At 45.1% G+C, this 19,683-nt stretch overlaps 1 protein-coding gene across 6 annotated transcripts in view; it reads right to left on the bottom strand.

The window, feature by feature from the left end:
• TEX14 (testis expressed 14, intercellular bridge forming factor) overlaps positions 1 to 19,683 on the bottom strand; it is a 2,253,432-nt gene that overhangs the window by 889,078 nt on the left and 1,344,671 nt on the right. For all 6 annotated transcript variants that reach the window (XM_078679858.1, XM_078679856.1, XM_078679860.1 and 3 more), the window contains one exon: positions 10,102 to 10,253. In XM_078679858.1, coding sequence (XP_078535984.1) covers positions 10,102 to 10,253 — 152 coding nt within the window. The remainder of the gene's footprint in view (positions 1 to 10,101; positions 10,254 to 19,683) is intronic.

Raw genomic sequence — 19,683 nt, 5'->3', positions numbered from 1 at the left:
GCGGCCGAAACCATGGCGTTGTTGCGACACAATCACTGCTTAGTCCTCACAGCCTGGCCGCCCCAATGTCCCAGGGCCAGCACCGCAGGCAAACCGTCCGACCCCCAGGCCGGTGCTGGCGCTCCGTCAGTCACGGAAGCGTCACTGCGCCTCCACAACTGGCACCACAGTCCCAGGCCGCAGCGGTATGGAAGCGAGTTGCACTCTCCCGGCCTCAAGGTGCGCTAATATACGGGGTCCCGAGCTCGGGAAACGACATCTTGAGGAGCGCAGTCGCCCCGTTGGCATTGGCCGACCCAGAAATGCAGGGTTCCAGGGGGGATTTGTGGCTGAAATTATGCTCCCGCGGCTGCGGTGAGGTGTTGGTAGCGTGGCAGATAGGCAGATGGCTGCAGATACAGGAGGACCGTGGCCGTGGGGCAGATGATAGAGGGGTCCAGGAGCACTCTTATAGTGTGACAGCCATCTTGAAGCACCAAGCCACGCCCCTTTGACATTTGCAGTTTTACAAGCAAACAATGCTCCCACAGCACAGCCAACACACTTTCAACCTGCTACTCTGTCGAATCTTCAGTCGGAGAAGTTATGAGAAAGCTGTCCAGATAGGAGAGTATAAAAGTTCTTTCCTAGTGTAAAATCGCTATCAGAGGAACCAAGACTTTGGTGAGCACTCAAGTGCAGATTTTAGTCTAATAAGCAGAACTCTGAGTTGGAAGTGTGGTAGACCTACAGCAAATTGAAAGAATATCTGATGTGCCGGATGAACGTGGATTTGCAAATAAGAGTCCTTCAGTTTAATCGTTGGAAAGTTATCATTCTGAGATGGATGGTCCCTGTCCAGGTAAATTCCCATTAGAGGCAGAGTAACAGTTTATATTCTCCAAATGTCTTTCTTACTAAGAAGAGCACGGAGTAGACGCCCGGACCTTTTCTGCTGTTGGATCAGCGATAATTGCATTTTTTTCTACGTGAGCCTGGACTTCCAACCACAATACATTTCTCTTTATAGGACTGCAGGGGATAGTTGTTGCAATGGTTCTCGTTGCTGGAGCAGTTTATTGAATTAGAATAGATAATCTTTCTTGACCAAATTGAAGATCCAGCAATCCCCTATAGACCTCTCCCAAAACCTGTAGAAATCCCAAAATCTTCCTCCAGGAATGACAGAAGGATAATAGTCATGGGAGTGGTGGATTTTATGAGCTGCAACCTTCTACAAGACGATTTATGACTTGAAACCCTTCTAGAGTAAGCCCTTGTTTCTCTATTCAATGGCTTAGATTTCATGGAAGAGCCACTCTTGTAAGGCAGAGTATGTCTCCTTCCTAATGGACTTTTAATACATCAAGCTGACTGCTAAACAGCTCCTTTCCCTCAAAGGGAATTTTTTTTAAAGTACCCTTGTTCAGAAACTCAGCTCTTCGGTCTCTCATCCAGAGATTGTGATGTGCCAGGACAGAGGCTCCTGAGGCTACAACAGTGGATTTCTTGACATCTGAAGATAGATTCAATAACAATTTAAGCCCAGATTTACAAAGAGTTTGCATCAGGTTTGTGTCACTTTTTTAACACAGACCCAATGCAAAGTCTTCCCCTAGTATTTACAAGACAACACAAACCACGATTTGCACTGATTTTGAACAAAGACTAAAGCAATGCAGTGTAGTGCGCTGCCTTGCATCACTTTGCATCAGGGAGGATTTTCATGGGTGGTGCATGGGCCTTCCCATGCATCCCTCTATGGATTTTGACGCAAATCCATATCTACAAAAACTTGTAGACATGGATTAATGCCAAAATCCTGAACCTACATAAGGCTAGTGTACCAAAGAGAAATATCTCTATTTCGTCTTGTTTTTCCCTCTTTGCATGTGTGCTGCAAATACAAATAAACCAGTGGCTAGGACATGTCTGCTGCACTGCATACACCCTGCTGCTCACGCCTCCCAAGGGCCCGAATCGGAAGTGAAGCAAGTGTACCTACGTGACTTTCACTAGGAGGCAGGACCCAGTATAGAATGCGCAAACCAAGCAATCTTCTTACAAAGAGAAATTCTTGGAGCCCTTTCTGCCTCACAAAGCAGACTCAAGAACATTTGTTTAAAAAAATGCGGAGCCGCTGCTCCGCAGAAACCCATCCTGTAGGTCAAGACATTACAAAAACAAGACACTGTGAGGGTGGGAGGGGTTTTCACTTACTTTTCAGTTGTGAGTGTCTTAGAGGCCCAATGGCCTCAAAATGTAATTATTCTAAGTGAAAATGTTTGAGGAAGTAATGTCATTTGTGTAAGTAGGTTGAAGGAGCAGTTGCAGTTAGCAGTTGGCTGGAAGTGTGGCTACTGATCAAGAGATGTTGCCTGCTGCTAAAAGAGTTTCTCTCATGCATAATACTCCGACCTGCTCGTAGGGGACAATTGCGATTTTCATATTAACATGACTAGAGAATCTGGATTTCATTAAAGACACGGAGGCTGACATTATGCATTATTCTTTAATTTGGTCCAAGCAGCCGCTTACATCACAATATTAAAAGGTTCCAGAATAGAACAATAGCAACACATGAAAGGCATGAGCCATCAACAATCTGCCTCTTTTAAATGTGGAGGAAAATAAGTTCATGAAACTTGAAACATCCAAACGATCTTCTGATGAGCAGGATGAAGGAGAAGGAAGAACGAAGGTAAAACCAAAGGCCAGACGACACACAGTTAAGGAGCGTTACCTAAATAGAGAAAGAAGTAAATATCTTTTGAATGAAAAAAATAGTGTCAAGCTTATCAAACTAAAAGGAACAAGAGATGAAACGAGTACTGTTAATAGAAAGTACAGTAATAAACTGTAACAAAAACAGCATTAAATCATTTTAAGACTACCAAGGGGTGGGATGGGAGGGATAATGTCAGCCTCCGTGTTTTTAATGAAATCCAGATTCTCTAGTCATGTTAATATGAGAAACGCAATTTCATAACAAGAACAGAGGCTACATTATGCATGTTGGTAGCTTTGTAAAACAACATCAGACATATGTTCAATAGGCTTGCAATAATAACGTGCAAAGGTGCTAGCATTTGACCAGTCAGAAGCTGTGAGAATGTCGTCCAACTTACCTCCAGACCAGAGAGATTTACTGGCCATAGCACCCCTCTATAGGAGTGAGCTTGAAATTTCTTTAAGTAAATACCTGCTAAACTCATAACAGTCTTAACCCATCTAACAATAGAGTTCGAGGTTATGCCTTTGTGGGGTTTAACAAAGGATATAAGTAATTGGTTAACATCCTGAGGGCGAAGAGCAAACATTCTGCGATCCTTCTCTCTCATGCAGTCCTCAACGCAAAGTTTTGGACTTAAATCAAAACGTGGGTAAATGATCTTCTATAAATCTCAAATTTGACTCTGAACATGTTAAGAGATCTATTCGTAATCTCCAGGGCTTTGACATCAGAGACCCTTCTGCATGAGATTAGGTATAGTAGAGTAGTCAGCTTAATGGAAAGGTTTTTTGGGGCTTTTTTATTGAGGAGAGTATTAACAGGCCAGTTATTGAAAAGATCAAGGATTAGTTTGACATTCCAAAGACTTTCATATTTAAGTTTAGGAGGTCTTCTTAAACTAATGCTTTTCATCACTCTACAAACAATGCCATTTTTACCTACCGTTTTACCGTTGACAAGGACATGACCAGCAGAAATAGCCTATCTATAGTATTGATAGTTCTTTAGCTGAGGCCTTTATCAAATTGTAAGGAAGTTAACTATGTCAACAATAGGTGCTTCCAAGGAATCCAGGTTCCTTTCCAGACACAAACGTACCCAGATTCTCCATATGTTGATATATCTGTAGTGAGTGCCTGGGGCCCAAGACTCTCTGAGGAGAGTTGAAGCCGTCGCCGAAAGTCCTGAGATTTCATTGGATCTCCTGACACTCTCCAGGCAAGAAGGGTTAAACTCCTGTTCTGAATTAGGGGGAGAACTCCTCTGTCTACGTCTGCAAGAGGATTCTCTAGGGTAGGAATTAAGAAGGGGTGGTTGCAAGCTAGTTCTAGAGTGGTGCGGAACCATGCTTGGGATGGCCAAAAGGGAGTTATTAGGACAAGGAAGCACTGATCCTGTCTAACTATCTGAAGAATTCTCTGATTCATGGCAAAGGGAGGGAATACGTACACCTTGGCTCCTTTCCAAGATTGTAGTAAGGCGTTGACTGCTAGAGCACCCGGGTCGGGCATCCAGCTGAAGTTGTTCTCCAGTTGAAAGGTTAGTCTGCTCGCAAATAAGTCTTTCTCTAGAGGGCCCCAGATTTTGTTTAGGGTACTTAACATGGAAACATTCAGTTTCCAATTGCTGTGATCTAACAGGAATCTTGAGTTCCAGTCTGCAGGGTATTCCGCTTTGAGAGCGATCTTATGTTCCAGACAGAAGAGCGATCTTATGTTCCAGACAGAACATCCAAAGTTTCTTTGCTAGATTTGAGAGGTCCACAGATTTGGTGCGCTCAAGAGGAGGTAAAGCCCAGCTGTTAGTTCTAAATAATTTATGTGGTGAGATGATTGCTCTTGTGACCAGATACCACCAGTGCTCTAATTGAGAATGCAAGCTCCCCAGCCATGAAGGCTCGCATCTGATTTTAAAATGAACTCTGGTTTTGAACCAAAGATTGCTTTTCCGTTCCAAGCACCTAGGTTCTCGAGCCACCAGGCTAGTTCCGATTTGGCTTCTTGATCCAGACAGATCCGATCTCCGTACCAGAGGCCAGTTCTTAGGGCTCTCACCTTTACCCTTTGGAGGGCCCGATAGTTGAGGGGACCGGGAAAGATGGCTTGGATGGAGGAGAAGAGGAGACCCAGAAGCCTGGCTAGCTCTCTCAGAGATAAGTCTTGCTGTTTCAGGACGTGTCTTATTTCCTTCCTGATTTTGGTAATCATTTTTTAAGGTAGTAAAAGGAGACATTTCAACGTGTCTACTGTGAAACCTAGGAACAACAGATATCTGGAAGGGGACATAATTGATTTATCTTTGTTTATGATGAATCCTAAACTTTCTAGGAGGTCCATCACAGTCTTTGGCTAGTTGTGAAGGCTCTTGAGGGATGTATGACATTACAACGCATGCTTTTACATCGCATGCCTTTACAACGCTGTTTTTACAACGCATGCCTTTACAACGCATAGTGCTTTGGGGCGCTGGATAGTGAATAGTTTAATTTACTATTCCAACTCCAGTCCCCGTGGATAGTAGGGAAGGTGTTGGACAGTAAATGAAACCTATTCCCTATCCTAGAGCGCCTCCCAGCGCAATGCGTTGTAATGGTTTGCGTTGTAAAAGTTGCGTCGTAAAGGCACTGCGTGGTAAAAGTTGCGTTGTAAAGGATGTTTCCCCTCTTGGGACATTATAAGAATGTCGTCTAAGTAAATGATTGAACGAATGCCCCTTATTCTTAGAGATGAGGCAACAGCTCTCATGACCTTGGTGAAGCACCAAGGGGCAGAGGAGAGTCCAAAGGGGAGAGCCTGAAATTGGTAAAGGTGATTTTTCCTAGACAAATTGAAGAAAGGGTTGGTGGGATTCAGCCATAGGAATGGTGAAGTAAGCATCCTTTAGGTCTAGTTTGACTAGCCAGTCTGCCTCTAGAGGTAAACCCTCAAAAGATGAATGTCCTCTATCTTGAAGTGTCTGTAAACCAAATATTTGTTTAGCTCTCTTAAGTTTATGACACGTCTCTAACCTTTGTCTTTCTTTTTTTACAAGAAAGAGTGTGCTTACAAATCTTAAAGTTTCTAATGGGACCTCCATTATGTCTCCTTTCTGAAGCATAGAGGAGATCTCCTTCTCTATTATTTTTTGTTGCTCTGGAGAGAGAGGCATGTCTCTTGGGAAAGGAGTTTGTATAGGTATGTGAGTCCAATCTATCATAAACCAATTGACAGTGTTTAAGAACCAAGGATCTTGAGTGATCAATCTTCAATTGTGAAGGAAGTATTTGAGTCTGCCACCCACTTTCTGGGGGAAAGAAGGAGAAGGGAGAGGGGAGAAGGTTCTCACTTGCAGGGTTGTTTGAGATGAAGGTTCCATAGGATCTAAATCCTCTGATACGTTGGCCTCTAATTCTCTGGGGGTAGAATTGAGGCACGTTGTACTGCTGATACCCTCTTCCGAAACCACATGATCTTGGAAATGGTCTTTGAAAAGTTAGCGCATATTTTGCTCTGCCTGGTCCAGGGCGGTGAAAGTGGAGACGTATTTACCCAAGGATTTAATAAGGTCTTCTCCAAAGAGTAAACCGTTTGGGTTTTGCGAGGGTTCTTTATCCGCCATGTCATTTAGTTTTGCATTTATTTTAGTCAAAACGACTCTTTGTCTATCTGCATTAATGCTAGCGTTGGCATTCCCTAGTAGAATTAATGCTCTCTGGCTCCATCCCCTGATGAGATTAGTGTTGAGAGGGGTGCCATTGATGTGGCTGTCTTCTGCGGAGTCGAGAAGACGGTCTTGGCACCCTTTCAGGGATTTTTTCATCCCTTTTCCTGGATCACGTCCAAGTTTGAATAGGAATTTAATGAGTACAGGGTCCAAATTGGGGGTATAGCAGCTTTTATCCTCAGTAGAAGGTCTAGAGCATTCAGCTCTAAGGATGTTACGAGTGTCCCTTTCCAAGAGGTTTCTTATCCATTTTTCAATGAATTCTGTGACGTAGTCCTGAGGGTACCACTCAGAACGTCTTGGGTGTTTCAGATTTAATTCCCTAAGGGGTAAAGGATAATGTCCTTAGAGGATGATGGGAGTTCCTCATATGGATTGTAAAATTCTTGATCATCTTCATCAAGATCAAGGACATACTCATCAGGTGTGTCTGAGGATTCTATATCATTAGATTAGTTATCTCCCATATTGTAACGAGCATTATGATATTTTGTGCCGCTAGGGACACCCAGATGATTTGTGCCGCTAAGGACACCCAGATAAGTTGTGCCACTAAGGACACCCAGGTAAGTTGTGCCGCTAAGGACACCCAGATAAGTTGTGCCGCTAAGGACACCCAAATAAGTTGTGCCGCTAAGGACACCCAACTAAGTTGTGCCGCTAAGGACACCCAGATAAGTTGTGCCGCTAAGGACACCCAGATAAGTTGTGCCGCTAAGGACACCCAGATAAGTTGCGACGCTAGGGACACCTTGGGAGTTTGAGGTACGAGGACCTCCATTAGAAGTTGAGGTGCTAAGACCTCCCTAAATTGATGAGGTGCTTGGACCTCCTATATTGCTCTTATCAATGTTTTTACTTTTCTTGAGTCTTTTACCCCTTAATTCAGTGATCTTGTCAGAGTAGAGGTTTGGAATTTCTGAGATGTCCTCATCAGGGAGTGACCTTTTAGAGGACATGATCTGACTTAAGGTCTCAAACATGGAGGACCTCAATTCCTTATGAAGGATTTTTTTGCTGGGCTTCGTTGTCTATGTTAGAAGTAGGCGCAGAAGCCTGTCTGAGTCAGAGTCAGACATGGTACATAGGAAATGTTAACTTGTAAAAAGTGATAAAGCCCTTTAATGAAAAATAATTAGGGATGATTTCCCTTAATAATAGTGACAAGGTTTATAGATGAAGGAATGTCGAGAGAATAATTCCTCTCTTATTATAATTAATGTTAGTATAGAATGTTGAAAAGGCCAGTTAAATTAGGATTTCTTGCTAAAACCCCCAATTTTTATGAATAAGTTTGTAAAACAATTACAACTTGGGGATGAAATCCGAAATAATAAAAGGCAGCGATGGAGAGCCGCGTTGGAGTGCACAGCCTGTAGTGGTGGAAAGAGTTGAAAAAACTGGAGTTAAACAAAGATATTAGGTAAGCTCGTTATGGCATGAGGAAGTAGAACAAGGATGAAATTGAAGAATAATGGTTTATACAAAAAACAAAATATTAAGGTTTGTTTAAACATCTAAAAATCTTTAAATATATTCAAACAGAAATAGTACATAAGCTGAAAGAAAAGGCAGGTTAACCTGGTCAGACACGCAAGGATGGGACTAGGGAAGGGGGTGTAGGGAGATCTCCGTAAATTGGAGATCGGTATAGAGGCAGTAGGAAAGGGGGATGGGGTTAAGCCACACACTAGGGAATTTCAAAATAGAGATACAAATTAATAAAGGTAATAAAGGAAAATGAACAGATTGTTGATGGCTCAGGCCTTGTATGTGTTGCTATTATTCTATTCTGGAACCTTTTAATATTGTGATGTAAGTGGCTGCTTGGACTGCATTAAAGGAATAATGCATAATGTAGCCTCCATTCTTGTAATGAAATTGTCACACATCTAATAAATAGATCAAAGTTTGGAAGGCTGTGAGAAGCAGCAAGGGCTTTTTTTTAGCTGGAGAGGATTCCTCCTGAGTGTCTGTGTGCAAGGAGGAAGAGGAGACTCCTAGCACTTTCTCACACAGTTATTTATTATTTTTATTGGGGCACACAATACCCAATCATCGCCAGTGCCACATGCATCACCCAGTCAGATACTCACCAGACACTGTCAGAATGTGGAAATATAGTGCAGACTGTTGTCTTTTACAGCATTTTCATTAATGTTGCTATTAATTTGAAAACTGGATTCTTACTGAAGAAAGTAAAGAAACTGCACCGAAGACCAGTCCAGTCTACCTTATTTATAATCCTTATTCTTATTAATCATTCCTACAGACAGATCAGTAGGATTGAAAAATAAAAAGAAAGTACTTAATAGTCAAAGACTGGATATAATTAGTTTTAGTTTTATGAATACCAAAATCATCCACAGAATAAACATTACAAAATGAAAGGGATGTTGCCACATAATGAGAACATATCCACTGTCATTTCCCATAATAGAGTAGACCATATACAGCGCACAAGCCATTCTGTTTCTCAAAGCTACTGTAAGAAATTGGATTAGTATTTGGGATGGGAGAAAACCCACTTCAAGAAATAATCTCAACCATTGTCAAGATTAACCTTTCAAGTCACTAAATTAACTTGAGCAAAGTTCCCTGGTTTACATGTCACAGAGTACCAAGGTTTAACTCAGGGCAATGTTTAAATTATGTATCTAGTACCAAAACATTAATTAGGTCAAAATGCAAAACAATTAAAATCCTAACCTGAATTACAAAAATTGAGTGCAATTTAATCAACAAAATAACACCAGATTACCCCAGGTATGCATTATTTTGGTAACACAATGGGCCCACTTATGATGTCGGTCGGACGGATTTCCAACCGACATCTCCGCTTTCAATTCCAATAACCTAATAACAACGTAGACGGTCGGAATTGAAATCGGCAGGTCATTCCGGCTGGATTCCAACTCAAGGAGCCCGTCGGCCAGTTGGAGTCCCCACCATAATCCCCGAGGACGGTTATTTCACTAGCGGGATTACGTTGTTGGTTTCCGACAGGCTTTCCATGATGGGTTTTTCAACATGGAAAGCATGTCAGAAAGTAACTTTGGGGGCCCCTAGCACGGCCCCCATTTCTGCATGGCCTCCAGTTGGTGGCAGAGGCCCTGCACCGAGTGGAAGGCACCTTTAGGTTGTGCTACGGCTACTTTATGGTCGCAGCACAGGCTTCAATAGAGAAATGGGAGTGTCGGTACTGCCGACTTGAGGAAGGTCGGTCCAAAAAACAGAGCAATCTCCGCCCAACATCATAATCAGGCCAAAGTGTTCTGTTGGCATTTACTATCCACTGCAATCAGGATTCGTGTTGCATAGTTTTCCGAAGTAGCGCAAAGTTTTGCAAATGTGATGCATTGCAATACATTGCATGAAGGGGGTGTTCCGTGAGTAGCTCATGGGCCTTCCCATGCAACACCCATTGGTTTGGATACAAATCCCTATCTACAAAGAATCATAGGCAGGGATTTTTGCCAAAATACTGTCTCCCCAAGGCAGGCATAACAAGAAGAAATGTTTTAATTTATCCTTGTTTTTCCTACTTTGTGTGATACAAAGCAAGAAAAGTGTTAAAGGATAGTTTTTGTACTTGAAGGGTTCCATTCTGGTTACTCGGTTACTGTGCATATTAACACATCTGTTGGCAAGTAAAGGAAAAATACAACAGTTACTCTAAAAATTACCTGTCAAGATCTCCTGAATGATAACACAGAAGCTGTAAATATCAGATTTGACTGTGCCAATCCTTCCTAATACCACTTCAGGTGCTGTCCAGTTATAAAGTTGTAATGGGACTGGATAAGGGGTGAGATTGTGGTGAGCTCCGCCATCTTTGCTGTAAAACATGACACTGAATTACATTAACACCAGGAAAATACATTTTGCAAGTAAAACAATTGATAAATCATTAAAAAACAAAATGTCATAAATGAGCACACTGGAGAAGTGTGTTGAGTAACATAAAAAGACAAAACTGTGCAAAAATGTAACTTCAACAGCCCCAGTTTTCAATATCGCATGACAAAGAAGAAAATATGTAACTGAGACTACCCTATTTTTTTTTGCAGTTTTTATTTAGCACAAACTTGGCTCAAGGGCATTGGAGCACCTTATACAAGCCCCAGTTATGTTATATAAAGTCACATTCATTTTTTAGGCACTGCTTATCGTCACTGTTTCCTCTGAGTGACATTACAACACCATTCTCTGTAAGCATTTACTTTCTAGTCGCTCAAGATATCTGCATTTCAGGAAGAACAACATGGCTTACATTCACAATACAACATAACTGCCCTAATATGACAAGGCTTCTTGCTGTCAATAATAAGCTGTAGTTCACCAATTCCTTCAAAGATTTAGGAATTCAAGATAAAGCAGAAATATTTTTCTGGGTAGAGATATATGGGGCTAGATGTAGGTAATTGAAATTTACCGATTCTAAAATACAGAATTTTATCGATTCGGTATTTTAGAATCGGTAAATGCTATGTAGAAAAATATTCGGTAAGTATTACTGCATCGGTACGATTCTGTATTTACCGAATCGGTATTTACCGATTCGGTACTTCCCATTCATTCCTATGGGCCTGGAGGCCCATAGGAATGAATGTGAATTACCGAATCGGTAAATACCGATTCGGTAACATAGGGAAACATTCAAGGGTGGCAGGGTGTCACATTGACACTCTGTTGCACCCCTGAATAGTGCTTGTGTGCACATGTGGCACACATACATGCCCTAAGGGCATATATGTCTGTCACATGGCACTGTTGAAAATGCACAGATTTGCATTTTCAAAGGTATTCGTTATTTACCACCAACTAATAGTTGGTGGAAAATAACGAATCCTTAGAGCACATAAGCACACTTAAAAGTGCTTCCTACATGCCATTTACCGATTAGGTAAATACCGAATCGGTAAATAATGATTCGGTAAATACCGAATCTGTAAATACCGATTCGGTATTTACCGAATCATCACCTAAATTGCAAATGGCTCAATACTGGTCGGTAAGCCTGAAATTTACCGAATTTCGGGTTTACCGACCGGTAATGAGCCACCTACATCGGGCCCCATTGCTTACCCTAATTCTAGATCTGGACCCGGAGAGGATATTCTTTCTTCCTTTATTTCTAAAACAGCCATTTTAGAGCTTAAACTTTGACAGAAAATCTTTATTTCCCAAGAACCACAGCGAAAACATGAAGTGCAACAGTCAATCAGAGTCCACCAATCAGGAGCCAACAGTCCCATTAACTTATCTTGTTCCTCGTCGGAATGTCTCTTTCTTCGCTGCTGCAGCCTTGAGATTTAAGTGTGGAGTTTCCGTCTTCCTTTTCTTTGTATATTACTAGTGTTACACAAGTGTTTCTGATACCGTTTGTTGTATTGTTATTGCAATTGGTAAACAAAGCTTCCGCTTTGTTCTGACGGCTGCGGGAACGCTGTATCGTCCCTTCACGGCCATCACAGTATGTTCACTGTGCCCGGGGCTGGAGTGCGCAGCCCGGGGCTGGAGTGCGCAGCCCGGGGCTGGAGTGCGCCGACCGCTAGAGGGTGCTCCTTCCTTGCTGACGTTACCTCCACAGGCGGAGAGTGAATCACTTACGACCTGCAGCTGAGAGTCTCCACCCTTGTTCTTCTGTCAGTTTCCCGGCCGGCCTGGAGCATTTACACCCCGCGGGGTAAGACCTTACCGATACACTGACTGACAGCAGACACACCCAGGCTTGGTTTTTCAACCCGTTTTTATATCAAGTCTGCGTCACTCGCTGCCTTAGCGCCTTCATCGAGAAATCCCATTTTCTTGATGATCAGCAGGCAGGCTTCAGACCTGCCCATTCTACGGAGGCAGTGGTAGTGGCAGTGATGGACGTATTAAGACAGGGGGCGGATAAGAACTTGAACCAGGCCCTGGTACTGTTAGATCTTTCGGCCGCTTTCGACACGGTCGACCACGACATCTTGATCGACCGTGTCAGAAACGCTGGCGTCCAGGGCCTTGCCCTGTCCTGGATCGGATCTTTCCTTCAACATCGATCCCAATCAGTCCAGCTGTCCTCCTTCTCTGCCCCCCCTGTTTCACTTTCTTGTGGTGTTCCCCAGGGTTCTGCCCTGTCCCCTCTCTTATTCAATTTATATATGCAGCCTCTTCTTGTATCTCTTCGTCACTCCCCTGTTACTGTTTTCAATTATGCAGACGATCTACAACTCATCTTCCCCATCGATTCTTCCCCCCTTTCTTGTTCCAATTTCCAAACCATAATGCTTACCATTTATGAGTGGATGAACTTCAGCCAGTTGAAACTTAACCCCAGTAAGACCGAGCTGGTATTGATCGAGGGGCCTTTGAACTCCTGGAGCTCCAACTTTTGGCCTTCGGCCCTTGGCCCCGCCCCTCGTCCCGTTAACACTGTGAAAAGTCTTGGTGTTATCATCTCCCGTGACCTCTCATTGAGGCCCCAAATTAACGCGGTTACCTCGGCCTGCTTTTATCATCTTCGTAGAATTGGGAAAATCCGAAGATATCTCTCCCCGGAGGCTCTCATTCTAGTTATTATGGCCCTGGTTACCTCACGTATCGATTATGCCAACTGTCTGTACATGGGGATCCCTGCATACCACCTTCACCGGCTTCAACTGGTACAAAACCAGGCCGCCAGACTAGTCTTCCAACAGCCGAAATACCAACACGTTACACCTTTGTTGGAAAGACTCCACTGGCTCCCGGTAGCGTACCGTTGCATTTTTAAAATGGGCTGCACTGTCTTCAAGTCTTTGTCCACTCTAGCTCCTGCTTTCATCTCCCTCAGTCTCCACCCTCATGTCCCGTCACGACTCCTCAGGTCATCTGCCCAAAACCTTCTCACCACTCCTAGGTTTAAACGCAAAAAACACGGCGGGCCTGTTTTTCTTTTCTTGCCCCTTCCACTTGGAATTCCCTCCCTCTCCCCATCCGCCTCGCTCCGGACTACATTACCTTCCGCAGACTTCTGAAAACCCATCTCTTTCGTCTTGCTTATGACTAGCCCTCACCCCAGTGCACTCCCCCCGCTGTCCTGTCTTGAGCGCCATGAAACCAATTGGTGAACGCGCGCGTTATAAACACTTTTAACATAACATAACATAACATAACATAACAATTATTTTAGCAGCACCACGGTAGGCCTGGAGATTTTAACTGAAGTAGAGGCCTTTTGTTTTGCCTGCAAACAAACCTTCCTCACCTCTTGCGGTGTCCATAATTGCTGGGCTCTATCCGTGTTGCTTCTCTCCCTCTCACCTGGTGGGTGGCCACTCCCTCTGTTTACCCTCCTCCTTACTACCTTACCCTGCCCCATGGAGAAGGAGGAATACTATGAGGAGGACGTACAGTATTTCCCCATCACAGATGATTTCTGTGACGCAGAGGACGCCTCCATAGTAAGGGCAGTTTCTGAGGCAGTGCCCCCCCACCCCCCCTTGATAAGCAGCTCATAGAGCTGGTGAAAAGATGCCTTCCACCCCTCCCTCAGAGGGAAGACCTTCCCAGGCCTTCAGCCTCCGGAGCGGGCCACTGCTACTCTCCCCGAGAACCCCCGCAAGGAGTTGACTTGAATGCCTTCGACAGGCTCAAACAAGCGTTCCTAGACACTAGACGCCCTTCCCTCCTGCAAGCGGACACACAGGCAGAACCTCCAGCACCTGATGGTTTGGACCAGGGAGGCACTCCCCAACCTTCCGAAGATTCACCACTGGGATCTGACAGAGAGTCTAACCATCAGCGGTAATGGCGCCCTTCCCCCGCTCGCCCTGCAGAGACCCCCCGCGAGGGCTTCTCGGACCTACTAGATCCAGAGGAGCTCCTGCACCCCCGCTCACTCGGAGTGGGTGCCTTGCGACAAGGTGGCGAAGTACGTGGCCAGAAGGCTGCGCAAGCCATTGGACCAGGAAGTTCGGTCCAGGCTGAGAGTGGAGTGTTCTCGACCCTCTTTGGAGGGCAAAGTGGCAGTCACGCCAGAAATTGGTGCCCGGATGGCGACCTTCTTGACTAAATCTTTCAAGAACCCCAAGAAGGTCGTCGACTGGTCATGGAGGGCTCGTCGAGACAAGCCCCCAGATATTACAGGCCCTTTATTCAAGATATTCGACATGGCTGAGGATGCCAAGGCTTCTGGGGCCCTGATACAACCTGAACTGAACTAATGCATAGACTCCAGACAATCCAGAACGAGGCTGCCATATTGATCCTCAACCTGTCCAGTTCAGAGAGCAATCATATTTCTGGGCAATGCCAATTATACCATTTCCTAGGAAAGGCGCATTTCCCTGCTCATCAAATTAGACCCTAAATTGGGCGAATTAGCCACTTCGAAGGCAGGCCAAATAACTCAGGGGGGCTTTTCAGAGATCCTTTTGTTAAGGAACTTAGGGGCAGATGTAGCAAGCATTTTTGCAAACTGTTCGTTTGCGTAAGCAAAAATTGCTTTTCCGATGCAGCAAACCAAATTTTGCGATTTGGTAACCTGTTAGGAAGGGGCGTGTTTAGGGCGTACCTTGCGTGATGTTTGCAATTCCTAGGGGGTCGCAAATTGTGACCTACCTCATTAATATTCATGAGGTAGGTTATTTATGACCCCTTAGGAATCGCAAACGGTGTACTATACACCTTCAATTTTTTTGCTAATTCTTAATTGCGAATCCTTGTGATTTGCGGATAGGGAATAGCAAAATGCAAGCTAAATATATCTGGTCCTTAGTAAGTTTGTTTCCACCTTTAATTCCTTGGATAAGGCCCAATCTACGGTTAAGCAAGTTTCTCATCCGGCGCCAGGCACGGTAGGCCTTCCTCCCAAAGCGCCTCCAGCAGAGGCCAGCAATCACAGAGAGGACAATGGCAGGACTCCTCCCGGTTCGTAAGTTTCTACCCGACCAGGGGTCGAGGTCACCAGAGGAGACAACGGAACGGGCCCCGTGGGGGCGGCAACAACACATCCCACGGCGAGTTCTTTAATTCTCTCATGTGTTTGCTTGGGGGGGTCGACTGGCTCACTTTCTCGACAATCAGCGGACCCTTACCACCGATGCATGGGTCCTACAGACAGTACAAGGTTTCCAAATAGAGTTTTATGGATCACCCGTTCAACCGGCATCTCCCAGGCAGCTTTGGATCTCAGGCCAGGAAGCCCGCCTTATTCAGCGGGAGGTAGAGGAGCTGCTGAAAAAAGGAGCAATTTGCCGGTCCTTCCCACATCCAGCAGGTTTTTTGAGCAACCTGTTTCTGGTTCAGAAGCAGGATGGGGGCAATCGACCAGTAATAAATCTACAGAAATTCAACGAGTGGTTGGTTTATCGCCACTTCAAAAAGGAGGGAATCCATCTATTACGAGACCTCCTTTGCCCCAACGATTGGATGGTTAGGTTGGAGGACCCTTACCACCGATGCATGGGTCCTACAGACAGTACAAGGTTTCCACATAGAGTCTAATGGATCACCCGTTAAACCGGCATCTCCCAGGCAGCTTTGGATCTCAGGCCAGGAAGCCCGCCTTATTCAGCGGGAGGTAGAGGACCTGCTGAAAAAAGGAGCAATTTGCTGGTCCTTCCCAAAGCCAGCAGGTTTTTTGAGCAACCTGTTTCTGGTTCAGAAGCAAGATGGGGGCAATCGACCAGTAATAAATCTACAGGAATTCAACGAGTGGCTGGTTTATCGCCACTTCAAAAAGGAGGGAATCCATCTATTACGAGACCTCCTTTGCCCCAACGATTGGATGGTCAGGTTGGATCTCAAGGACCCGTACCTGGCGATTCCTGAGTTCACTGCTCTTCCGTTCGGTCTCTCTTCTGCACCTTCGTGCTTCACCAAGGTCCTGCAACCAGTGGTAGATCACCTCAGAGTGCAGGGAAATTGGATGCCCGTTTACCTAGACCATATGCTGTTTATGAATCAGTGCCCACAGGCTCTCTGCTGTTAGGTGCAATCCGTGGTGTTACTTCTCCAAACCCTAGGATTCGTGATCAACCAGGCCAAATCCAGCCTCTCTCCTTCCTCCACGATCACATTCCTTGGATTTGTCATAGATTCTGTAAAGGCCTTGCTGAGTCTTCCTTCCAGGAAGATAACGAAGATTCGACACGAGGTTCGAATATTGCTAAGGAAGCCTCATATTTTTCTGCGCTGTAGTGCCAGAGTGGTTGGCCTCTTGTCTGCCTCGATTCAGGCTATATACCTGGGCCCTCTGCATTTTCGGGCCCTCCAGAAGCTCAAAGCGTCTCACTTGTGGAGGGGTCTCGCGTACGTCCAGCAGTTACCGGAGGAAGCCAAGGAGGAACTTAATTGTTGGCTGTCCCACATGGAGACATGGAATGGCGGTGCCATTTTCGGTTCCCAGCCGGATCTAGAAATAGAGTCCAATGACAGCGGCTCCGGTTGGGGAGCACGCTGTGGAGAATTCACCATCGGAGGCAGATGGTCCTCTGCAGAACAATCTCTGCACATAGACTGCCTGGAACTAATGGCAGGTTCTTTAGTGATCCGCTGCTGGACCAAAGATCGGGCGCAGGCCTGCGCCCTTCTCATTATGGGCAATGTAGCAGCAGTCCGCTACATCAACCATCTAGGAGGCGCGAGCTCCAAAGCTTTGGCAGATCTGTCCAAGAACGTCTGGGAGTACGGTCTCAAACACCAGGTGCTGGTGACGGCGGAACATCTCCTGGGGATGGACATTCAGGTGGCTGATACGCACTCCTGTTATCTGCGGGACTTCAGTCTGTGGAAACTGTTTCCCCAAAATTTTCAGGCCCTGACGGCGCTGTGGGGTCTCTTCTCGATTGACCTCTCTGCATCTCGACTAGACAATCAACTCCCCAGGTGCTTCAGTTAGAGACTGGATACGGGGGCAACAGCCACAGAAGCCTTTCTCCAGGAGTTGGCGTCGAAGCTGGGGTATGCTTCGTTGGTTGGTGTGGTTTCCAGTTCTGATAGAACTTTCCTGGGCTTCTCCATCCGTCTACCCCAGCTACCTTATCTTGAGATCGATCCAGCAGGCAATCCTCACCCGCTTGCGGTATCTGGTTCCCTCCCTCTTGTAGCATGGAGGAATACCGGACTCGATGGCAAGTCTCTGGCCTTTCAAGAAACGCTCCAGACCTCCTCTCTCGGATGTGGTCAGACGGACCAATCAACAGATATCCTTCAGCCTGGTCTTGCTGAATGGGTTGGTGTCTGCAACAAAATCTGGATCCCGTGGGGGCAGATGTTGTCCATATCTAAAAATTTTAGGCATTTTGGCCTGTAAGGGTATGGCCTATCGGTTGATCAACACCTTTCGCTCAGCTATTTCTGCTGGTCATTCCAGTGTGGCGAACTTTCCGGTAGGTGAGCATCCGCTGGTCAAGAAACTCCTGCGGGGGATTCGGCTATATCTTCCACCGGAGCCACGGTATTCGGTCCTCTGAGACGTGAACAAAGTTCTGAATTTGCTGTCGGATTGTCCAAATAACAAGTACCTTTCACGTAACTATTTGTCTGCGAAACTAGCGATGTTGCTCTGCTTAATATCGTGTAGGCGATTTTCTGATGTCCGGGCTTTAGATATCACCGGTCGCTCCTTCATACCTGATGGGGTCACCTTCCGTGTTTCACGCAAGACTAAGTGTCAAACCCAGGTGATTTCTTACCCAGCCTTTCCGAAGGTACCTAAATTGTGTGTGATGCGATGTATTCAGGCTTATGAATCCATGACGGAAGAATTACGACCCCACGGAGAACGTCAGTTGCTGACTGCTTTGTGAAAGCATACCAGAGCAGTATCATCCCTGACCATTTCCAGGTGGGTTCGATGTCATGTCAGAGGCTGGCATCGACACCAAAGTCTTTGGTGCACACTCTACAAGGGGTGCCATGGCTTTAAAAGCATTTGTCTTGGGAGATCGCTTGGCGGACATTTTAAATGCACTACACTGGTCATCAGATTCAACCTTCAAAAGGTTTTTATTTTATTATTATTATTGTTATTTAAATTTGTAGGGCGCAATCGAAGCATCCCCAGGGGGATCTCTTGGCGCCTGAGTAGGAGACACAGCAGATCGAAGTAGTGGACAAGCTTTGAACTTGCCTAATCCTCCTCTCCGGGTACTGACATAGAATGAAAAATTTCCTAGCTTTCGTAACGGAAAGTTTCAATTCTATTAAGGACTCGGAGGCGAGGATTAGCTCGCCCTGAGATCAAGAATGACCCACCCGGGTTATCGGATCAATGTATGAATGTAATTAACTGATTTTTCAAGTTGGTATTTCTCTGTAATGACGGATAATGCTGATCTGATTGCTTTTAGTTTATTTTCTTTAAATCTTCCTGGCATTCACAAGTCCCTTTTTCGGATCGGAGTCCGTGAAACCAGAGTAAAGATCTTCTACTGTTGGCATGGTGGCAGGAAGAAGGAGGGATTCCGGCGAGGGACAAGATTAGTTAATGGGACTGATGGCTCCTGAATGGTGGACTCTGTTTGACTGTTGCACTGGGAAATGAAGTTTTTTTGTAAAGATTGCTCTAAAATGGCTGCTGTATAAATAAAGGAAGAAAGAATATGCCGAATCCTCGCCTCCAACTCCTCAATAGAATTGAAACTTTCCGTTACGAAAGCTAGGAAATTTTTTATTCTCAAGCGTTGCATCTCTTATATTGACATGTTTAGTTGACTGTCACTTAAGTCTGCAGTGCCAGGCAAAGTGGATGCGATCATATGAAGCTGGTGGTCACTACTAAGGGCCATATTTATCAAGTAGCTGCGTCACACTTACACCACACAATTGGGGGCAAGTGTAATGCAACTACTAAGCGCGATTTATCAAGCCACGCAGAGCCACCTTGTGTGGCCCTGAGTGGCTTGATAAATCAGGGATAAAGCAACGCAGTTTTCTTCAAATGGCGGAAGGCGCACTCATTGAAATATAACCAAGAATTCTTCTGTAGTCCAAAAGTTCAATTCTTTATTGTGGTAATTATACCAAACAAGTTACACAGCCAACGCATTTCGTTCCTTGGCGGAACTTCGTCAGGGCAAAGATAAAAAAGTGTCCAATGGGCCAATGAGTTGGCAATTAAAGTGCGTGAGCAAACACTGAAGGTCAACTCCTGTCATGTCCCGAGCTCCGGGACAAATTGGTAATACTCCACGTTGTAACAAAATTATTGATAGACTTGTCACAAAGAGATTCCAAAGTCGATAAGGAGTGTCTAATGGCACGTAGTGGTGCGACCCTGGCACACAGATAAATCCAGA

The sequence above is a fragment of the Lissotriton helveticus genome, chromosome 3_1 (assembly GCF_964261635.1).
Source record: "Lissotriton helveticus chromosome 3_1, aLisHel1.1, whole genome shotgun sequence".
Lineage (NCBI taxonomy): Eukaryota > Metazoa > Chordata > Amphibia > Caudata > Salamandridae > Lissotriton > Lissotriton helveticus.
The sequence above is the reverse complement of the archived record's forward strand: the minus strand, read 5'-3'. Positions and strand labels throughout refer to the sequence as shown.